The 9,515-nt window shown below is 43.8% G+C and overlaps 1 protein-coding gene across 2 annotated transcripts in view; it reads left to right on the top strand.

Moving 5' to 3' along the window:
* Positions 1–9,515, top strand: part of LOC101631432 (chromosome unknown open reading frame, human C9orf3) — a 403,160-nt gene that overhangs the window by 244,042 nt on the left and 149,603 nt on the right. The window contains exons 6-7 of one of the 2 annotated variants that reach the window (XM_012726242.1): positions 1,259–1,448; positions 5,839–5,948. In XM_012726242.1, coding sequence (XP_012581696.1) covers positions 1,259–1,448; positions 5,839–5,948 — 300 coding nt within the window. The remainder of the gene's footprint in view (positions 1–1,258; positions 1,449–5,838; positions 5,949–9,515) is intronic. The other variant, XM_004684919.2, reaches the window with a different exon arrangement.

The raw sequence follows: 9,515 nt of genomic DNA, 5'->3' as shown, positions 1-9,515 counted from the left end.
GAACTTCTGCTGGTGCCTGCTGCATTGCACTCCTGTGTCCATTGCACCCCCAGATGCACTCTTCTTCCTGAGGATTCTGCGGGGCTCTTCCAGAAGCCTAGCTGGTGCATTTTCATTTGTGTGCTTGTCCTTTTATTATTTCACATGAAAGCCGTCTCTTGGCACATGACTCCTGAGATTTAGTTGAGCTTTCTGAGGCTGTGCGAGGGAGGGGAAATACAGGTGGGGCTTTTTGTACCCATGGGTGTAGGGGTAGAGGACAAATCTGCAAGCAGTCCTGGCTTGTGTGGAGCCGACACAATGGCAAACAAATGGTGTTTGAAGAAAGGAATCAATGTGTGCCATATCTTAATTTGGAATGTTTCACAACCTTTTTTGTTCAGTTGATGGAGATGGGACTTTTTTAAGAGTAGATTCTTCATTAAGAAGACTGTAAACAAGTCCTGGATAAAGGAAGGTACAAGCTCAGGAGATAGTCTATTTGCCTCTCCCCTTCAGCCTCCAGTGCAGCCTAATCATGGTATTTGAGGTTTTAAAACAAGGTATGGAAAATAAGATTAGATAAATCTCCCTAGCTGGTGCCAGCCCTGGAGCCATTTGCACACCTGGGTGGTTACCTTTCTCTCTCTCCCCCTATTTTATTATGTCATGTGCTTGTACACATATCTACAAGAGGAGACAATACCTTTGAATCTTTACCTTACAGAGGTTCAGGCTTTTTCATTCTCTTGAAAACCCATCCATGACAACTGTTAGTTTGTTCACTGCATAACCAACCCCAGTCAGAAATGGAAAATTGCGAGTGCCATTCTTGGTTTTTCCTGGCATTCTCAGAACTTCTTGATTTGTTTGTAAGCTGGTCAGCATTTCAGCTGAAGGGTCTTCTTTGATCACTGTCCTGACAACACGGACTCACATTCTCACACCTGTCTTCCCTTATAGTCAGGATTTCAGAGTAAATGCTTCCATTGCCTTGTCCTTTTTTTTCAGCATAAAACTTTGGTGCAAGTTACTTATTACAAGTAATAGTCGTTTGATGACGGAGACAACTGTTTGGCAGAAATGGCTGCCTGAACTGCTGCCAGCAATGTAAACTGCCACTTTATTTCTGAAAGCATCGAAGCTGCAGGCCTATCGGTCATGATCTGGCATGCACATGATAATAACAGGCTTGCCAGGCTGAGAAAGCACCCACGAGGCAGCCGCGAGGGGCAGGCTCTGACATGACTCCTTGTGTTTTCTCCCCTCTTATCCACAGCCCACACATCATCTTCCTCTCACAGAGCACTTTGACAGGAGTGAGCCATCTCTGTGGCACTCGTCTCTGCCATGAAATCGCCCATGCCTGGTTTGGCCTAGCCATTGGGGCCCGCGACTGGACCGAAGAGTGGCTGAGTGAAGGGTTTGCCACTCACCTGGAGGACATGTTCTGGGCTGAAGCACAGCAGGTTGGTTTAACATGACCATAAGCACCTAATCACCCAGAGTCAAATTTGATTTCTAGTCACTCATTCACCCAACATATATGGACAGAGTGCTTATTCCTCAGAGAGCTGCATAGCCAAGGAAGGAATGTCTCTGCTCCCCAGGGGTTCACAGTCTAATGATAGAAGAGAAAATAGACAAGTGATTATCTCTTTAACCTTATCACTTAGTGGGGAGTACTCTGAAGCAGAATAAGGCCAAATAGAAAGTGGGGGGGGGCATTTTTTTAGCAGGCGTAAGAAAAGACCTCTATGATAAAGAGACCATTGATTGAAAACTTCAAGCAAAGATCATGCATGGCATACTCAAGCACTTCTATGTGGTTGTGGTTTTGATGATGTTAACTCTGTGTGTGTGTATCTTTAAAAATAAATTTAAAATTTAAATTAAAGTTCATAATGTCAGATGTCTGCTGGCAAGGCGTGAATAGAGAAAGAAACTTTTGGTATTATATCTTAGGGAATGGTGGGGACTGTGGCAAACTCTCAGCTGCTTCTGAGTTCTGATCATGTAGAAGAGAGGATTCAAAATAACCTGGACTAGTTTTTGTTTTTGTTTTTAAGAATGATTTATTTATGCATACAGAGCTAGGGTACAGGCCAGAGGTACAGGGGTGGTGAAAGGATTCACCAGAGACAGAGTGGAAAGCAGAACAGGCAGATTGACAAAGTACACTGCTGAGGGGAGCAGGGGGCAAGACAGGAGAGGTCTGCCACGCCATGTGGTTCACCTTTGGGGCCCGGAATCAAACTCGCACTGAAGCGGCTGTGGCTCGCTTGCAATCCTGTGTCCTAACCCATTTTGCCACCAGGTAGGGCCCCTTTTTCTAGTTTTCTTTTTTTTTTTAAGATTTATTTATTTGTGCATACGGAACTGGGGTACAGGCCAGAGGCTCAGGGGCGGCGTGAGGCTTCACCAGAGACAGAGTGAGGAGCAGAACAGGCAGATCGATGAAGTACACTGCTGAGGGGAGCAGCGGGCGGGTCAGGAGAGGTCTGCCACGCCATGTGGTCACCTCCTGGGCAGGCGGGTATTGAACTCATGCGGAGGCGGCTTTAGATTCTTAGTGCTGTGCTTTAACCCGCTGCACCACCAGGGAGGGCCGCTTTTTCTAGTTTTTTAAGGGAAGTTCTAAAATTGGAATTTTATGTAAAATTTCTTAATTTAAAAGGTATTATACAAACCAAGCATAACCAAAGACCAGATCTGGTAAACACGCTACCAGTTTACAACCTCTAAACAACTTGTTACCAATTCTACTGAGAGTTAGTAGCTAAACTACTTTCTACATATTTTCCAGTCCATAATATTTGGTTACATCCACACCACCACCACCACCCCCTTTCACATGGGATTATTTGACATTGTTTGAACGTTCCCGTATTGTGAATACCTGTATCTCCCTCTCCTGATACTCTGCTCGTCTAGAAACTTACACTCCCACACTATCACTTACAACTTTTTTTTCCTGACATTTTTCTTCTTTCTTCTGTCCTCACAACTAGGCTATGTCCTCTTTCAAAGTGGATCTGTGTCTTACTCATCCTCTCTCCCCTTAACACTTGGCTGTCAAACTAGCAGTGTGCACATCTGTGTGCCCTGCTACACAGAGTCCCATGGAAGTGAGCCACAAGGCAGATTCATAAGTGTCTGGATTCAGGGTTAGATCAAGCTTGGAATCTCAGCTTTATGAGTATAAGTAAATTACGTATGTTTCAAGAACCCTAGTTCCTCATTTATAAAATGAGTATAAAAATACTTAATCTTGCAAGGTGAACAGGAGAACATGTGAATGAGTTTAGCATGGCATCTGATACTATGGAGGATGTGACAGAAGCACTGATTTCCTGTGCTGTTTCTCTTTCTATTTGCCACTACCTTGCCCATAGTAGGCATTCAGCAAGAGCTAAATAGGTTTAGTAAATGTGCCTCTATTACCATCCCTTCCCTGGAGTGCTTCCATCCTGAGACAATGAAATGCATGCTATTTTTAGCAATCATGAGTACATTTTAAAAGGTTTTTATTTATTTATGCATATAAGAACCGGGCTTCAGCCAAAGATGCAGAGGGGGAGAGGATTAACCAGATACAGAGTGGAGAGCAGAATAGGCAGATTTACTGAAATAAACTGCTGAGGGGAGCAGCGGATGGGACAGGCAAGTTCTTCTTGTGCCATGTAGGTCAGCTTCCTGGCCAGGGATTGAACTCAGGCCAAAGTGGTGATAACACTGAGGCAACTCCTAGGCCACTATGTAGGCCCCATGAGTACATTTAATCTTCTGATGGATGATCCTCTCTCCTTTATTTCCAGAACGCCTCGCTTTTACCCTTCCAGTGGGTCAATCCTAAAGTACTTTGATTGGGGGTGGGGCCCTACTTCTCCCCTAAACATAGCCATTTCCACTGATTGGAAGCACAGAGTCAACCTGGCTGCACCTCCCTGACACATGCCTCTTGGGGGTCCCTTCTGTGCTAGGTCTGTAGAGATAAAAAGATAAAGAAGACATGACCGAATGAGGCCACAGTCTCATTGTGAAGATAAGAAAAGCACACAATGGAAGGAAATATGATACAAAAGAGAGGTGAATAGCAAATATTATGGGAGTTCAAAAGTGCCAGAAGCTAGGTTTGAGTAGGTCCAGAAAGGCTTCTTGAAGGTGGTGACTCTCTAAGGTGAGTCTCAAAGGGAAAGTAGGAGATGACGTTTTTCTATTCCTTCTTTCCCCTGAACAATTCATCATCCAACCCTTCAAGGTTCATACAATAATGTTTCAATATGTGAAAACACAGATGCCCCTGAGGCAAAGTAGCCAATCTAGATTCCAATACAAAACGCTTCCAGAGCACATCCGCCACCCTGACCCCTTCTCTGATAGATGAGACTGAGCTGCCGCTAGTCCCTAATATGTGCGCATTTTCCACTTTCCCAATAAGAGAGGAGCATCCTTCAAAGCAGGGAAGGGTTTGTCACTGTGGGATTCTCCTGGTCCCCAGTGAAGAGGGCATGAAGATATCTGTCCCTATTTGGCCAGGGAGGTAGCACAAGCATTAACAAGCATAGCAGAGTCTAGGAAATGGAAAATCATTGAGCAAGGAGCTAGAAGCTGGCATTCTACTCAAGGATGTATTCTGTAGGGTGAAGCAAATTGAGTTCATTGCAAGATTGAATCCTATAACTTGTCATCAACTGCACAAAATCTAAACTACTTCATGGGTGTCTTTATTAGCTGGGCTTTCCTTCATAAGATACCTTAGATGAGGAAACTTAACCGAAAATTGTTTTCTCATTGTTCTAGAGGGAAAGAAATCCAAGATCAAGGTGCAGACTTGGTTTCCTGTTGTCTTCCCTGGCTCGGTTACCTCACTTTGTGTCCCGCTCTAGTGTCTTTTCCTGCACTTAAAAGGCACCAGTTGGATTAGGGCCCCACCCTTATGATTTTATTTAACCTAATTTCTTCTTCAAGCCCCATCTTTAAACATGGTCACATTGGATGTTAAGCCTTTAATATGTGAATTTGATGAGTGAGTGAGAGAGACACAATTCAGGCCATAACAACATGCCACTCAAAGTCTATTGATTCTCTGACCTCTGCTAGTTAATTGGCACCTCCATCCATGTCAGGATTGCAGGGTAGGGACTTGGTCCATATATGCCCAGAGCCTAGCAGAGACTCGGTAAATGTCAGCTAAATAAACTATTAGGGAGCTGTAATTTCCAGAAGTGCCATAGACAATGACATTTTCCTTCCCAGTGAAATTCTGCTGGTCTTCCTTGTGAATGTTATAGCTGTAGGTCCTGGTGAGCATTCAGAATGACAGTAGCTGATTCTGAGCACAGGGCAGAATGCAATGGCATTCCCCTCCCCCAGAGTGATCCAGGCAGTTCACTCTTTCTCGTTATATGCAAACAGAATCATCTGGGTTGCATTAGCAGGCTTCACTGTAAACAGCCCTTAACAAAACTGTGGGCTGGGAAAAATAGGAGGTAGGTAGAGGGGACCTTTCCCGCCCAGTTCAGAAACAGCATGAAAGGCCTGGAAGAAATGAGTGGAAATGGTCCCCTAGGGATGCCTGCTCTTGTCTAGGCCAGGGGAGGGGAGGGATATTTTCAGGACTAGGGGTTGCCTCCCAAATAGGCAACCTAAGAACGAAGGCCTGATTCTAGAAGACCCCTTTGACATTCTGACTCTTCTATTGGGGCGGGGGGAGGTAAAAGTTGCAGTAGGGAGATTATCTGGGCCACCTTCAGACAAGTTAGCCGCTGCCCCACAGGGAAGCTGTACAGGGCAGCTCGGACTCTGCAGGACAATGACTGTGTTTCTCACACATGTGTTTGTTTATCTGTGCCCCAGCAGCTTGACCCCCATGAGGCACAGGAACAGCAGGAGCTGAGGGCCTGTCTGAGGTGGAGACGTCTCCAGGATGAGGTGCAGGACTCTGCAGACGAGCTGCAGGTGTTGAGGTAAAACACCACTTGATTCCTTTCCCTTTCTGTCCTCTCCCTCCCACTCCTTCCCTTCAAGACACATCTAGGCCATCCATTAAATCTGCTGTGTTTTCCTTTTTAAATTGCTTTAGGATAGGTTACTCATCATCCTAGGGAAATGACTGTAATGCTTTAAGTCTTTCAGGGTGTGGGTTTGGATTTGCCTTTAAAACATTTTTCTGTTGTCTCTATTTGGGGGGACAAAATGGGTACAAAGCATTTCCGGGACCAAATTCTTTGTTTGAAGTTGTAATAGTCAGTTTATGTGGTAGCTGGGGACTTGGAGAAGGGTGGGGTTTGGTAGCCTGACAGACAGTAACCCTTTCAAGCCAAAAGGATGGGAAAGCCCTTTACAAAAATATTGATTTCGAAGTGTTTAGTAGTAACAGATGTTTGTGTCAATGGGACCTTTTGTTTAGGATGGTCCCGTACTGTGCCACTCCTGTGCTATGGGAGGATTTTGCACCCAGCTTCTGCATTTTGTTGTCAGTGTGTCTTATAGCACTTGTAGGATTATTTCTTGCCATTTTCCCATGTTTGTCCTTTTCTGCTTTGCTCCATTTTCTTCCCTTCTCTAAATAGTTGTTTATCTGAAACCTTGAGCCTAGGCCCCAGGAGCACTCTGGTTGCTATGGCAACAGAGGCTTTCATCCTGCCCCCTCTTGACTAAAGCTAAGTGTTTGGAATCCACAATCAGACAGGTGGGTAGTTGCTATCCAGGAATTACCCCCTCATCCAATTTTAGATGGGAACTCTGAAGACCAGTCTACCTGCTGGGCAGAAACCTGCCTGGACTTGTCCTGATTTATTGTTTTTAAATAAACACCCCAATTCCCCAGTGACTGTCCACTGAGGCAGAGGTCTGGTGGAAATACCAAGCCCAGCCTGACTCCAGGAAGACTGGTTAGTGCTTTTGTGCAGCCCTGGAGCACGGGGTGTGGCTGCTCTTCCCACAGAGAAGTCTCAGCTCGCACGCTAGCCCATCCGCTCTGACTCATCCATTGTTTAGGAGAGGCAGAACCAGGCACCGAGCTTTCCCCACCTAGCGCCACTGTTGACCGTCTGTTCTTGCAGCCAGTGGGAAGACTGTGCTTACCACCAAATGGACAGGGTCCCATGTCCATGCTTTCATGAAACTGCCACATAGTGGGGATCCTGTTGCATATGCAGTACTGACAGGGCACAAAGGAAACACCAGCATTTATAGGAAGTTAAGAAGGCAGGAAAGGGCTTTTCTGGCTGTGCGCCAGGGACAGAAAGGAAGGCGTTGTAGCTGGAATGACAAGAAGCATCAGAAGCCATGTCATCCAGCTCTGCTCCACATGCAGACAGTAAACAAAAAGCAAGAAGAGTAAGAGTGTTGCCATAGTCCGTTTAGAGGTCCTGGGGTCAGTGACAGATGAAAGAAGCAACCTATCCGAGAAGTGTTTTGATGGTGAAATTGGAAGGTCTTTGGTTCGTTGCTTGTGGAAAAGAGGAGTGTCCAGAAAAATTAGGCTTTGACTTCAGCAGCTGGATAGATGGTGAAGTTATTTTGGCCTCTTTGGGAAAAAAAAAAAATGTGAAAGGAAATTGCTTTAGGGGAAAAAATAAAGATTCTGGTTTTGCATGTGTTTGTTTGATATGCCAAATAGGTATTCAGAATTGAGAACTCAATGAGGTGTACAGGTCAAAGGCTCACTGAGAGATTGGAAGGATCAACTTATAAGCATTTATAGCTCTGAACAAACTGAAATCACAGGGGCAGGTGAAAGCAACAGAGGAGGTTAGAGGTGAGAACCCAACAGCAGAGAAGCTGGGGAAATCAATGCAGAGAAAGCCCAGACACCAGGGGTCATGGAGGCCATGAATGAATCAAGAAGGTGTAAGTGGGATGTGGGATGCAGCTGAGGGGTGTAAAAAGGGGTCTTTGGAATGGGCCATGTGAACTGTGTTGGTGACCTTGACATGCACACATTTGTTCCTCTCTGGAGGAGAAGGAAACCAGATTGAATTGGAGTGAAGCATGAACAGGAGGCCAAGTGAGGACATGATGAGAGAAGGGCTAGGATGACAAGCAGATGAGGATCAGAGAGTTTTTTTTAAGGTGGCTGATACAGGAGTGTACCTTTGTGTGAGAGTATAACTGTGTTAATCTTGTTACTGGGAAGACTTGGTTTCTCCATTCTTCACTTCCCCGTAAGTCCTAGCAATACCTCCAGCCTGTGTGATGGTAACCCTTCTGTGGAGGTCAGAGCATCATAAATAACATGGACTGATGGAATATCACATACTAGGCAGTCCATACTCACAGTGTAGAGTGACTCTGGCTTGTGGCCATCCTGGCTTCTCCAGGTCAGGAGCTTTTCGTTTGTGTGGGAGCTGGGAGAAGGAGCACACTATTTTTAGGTCCTAGTGCTAGAAGGCTTATTATGGTATTAGCTTTTCTTTGTCTTAGTATTCAGAAATTGTGTTTGCCTAAATTTAGGCTAACCATGATATGACTGCATTTGGAAGATTTGTTACACTTTGGTATGGAAAATATTTTTATCAGATCCACTTACAATGAAGAGGAAATGTTTCTAAACCTACTCTTAGTTAATATAGTCTAGGTTTAATTTACTCCCATATCTTAGTATTCTCCCTTAAATGGGCACAGAGAAATTACTGAAAGTGCAAGGAAAAGCCAGAGTTTTCAAAAATTGTTTTGTATTAATATGCAAATAAAACCTTAAGAAAGAAGTGTCTTTAAACAATATAGTAATCAAAGATGTCCTTTTCTCTCTTCCTTTCTTCCAATATAACACATTGTCTTCAAAGTTGGACTAAGGACAATTTATTTATTATTGAAGTATAGTTGATATACAACATTATTTTAGTTACAAGTTTCTAATAAAATGATTTGATATTTGGACACATTGCAAAATGACTATTGCAATAAGTCTAATTACCATCTTTCCTTAGCACCTTTCAAATTTGCAATACCATATTATTGATTTTATCCCTACTACTTTATATCCTTCACTTATTTTGTAACTGCAAGTTTGTAATTTTTGATGCCCTTTACCCATTTTGCCCACGTTCCAACATTCCTGCACCCTTCTGGTAGCCACCAATCTGTATTCTATCTCTTATGGTTTTATTTTTATTTTGTTGTTTTTGTTTCTGTTTTAGATTACACATATTAAGTGAAATCTTAAGGTATTTTTCTCTCTCTGACTTATTTAGTTATGAGTGGTAAGATTTCACTCTTGGCTGAGCAGTAGCTGGGTGTGTGTTTTCTTTATCACTTCATCAATAGACACATAGGTTATTGTCATACCTAAGCGTAGGGAGTGCATGTATCTTTTTAAATTAGTGGTTTTGTTTTCTTTGCAAAAATTCCCATAAGTACAATTGTTGTATTATGTGGTAGTGTTTTATTTTGTTTGTTTGTTTATTTGTTTTTTAAAGATTTATTTATTTGTGCATACAGAATGGGGTACAGGCCAGAGGCTCCGGGGCGGCAAGAGGCTTCAGCAGAGACAGAGTGGGGAGCAGAACAGGCAGATCGACAAAGTACAC

Source organism: Condylura cristata, unplaced genomic scaffold, assembly GCF_000260355.1.
Source record: "Condylura cristata isolate star-nosed mole 26May11 unplaced genomic scaffold, ConCri1.0 scaffold00017, whole genome shotgun sequence".
NCBI classification, from domain to species: Eukaryota; Metazoa; Chordata; class Mammalia; order Eulipotyphla; family Talpidae; genus Condylura; species Condylura cristata.
Note: the sequence above shows the minus strand (reverse complement) of the source record. Positions and strands in the feature narration are given on the sequence as shown.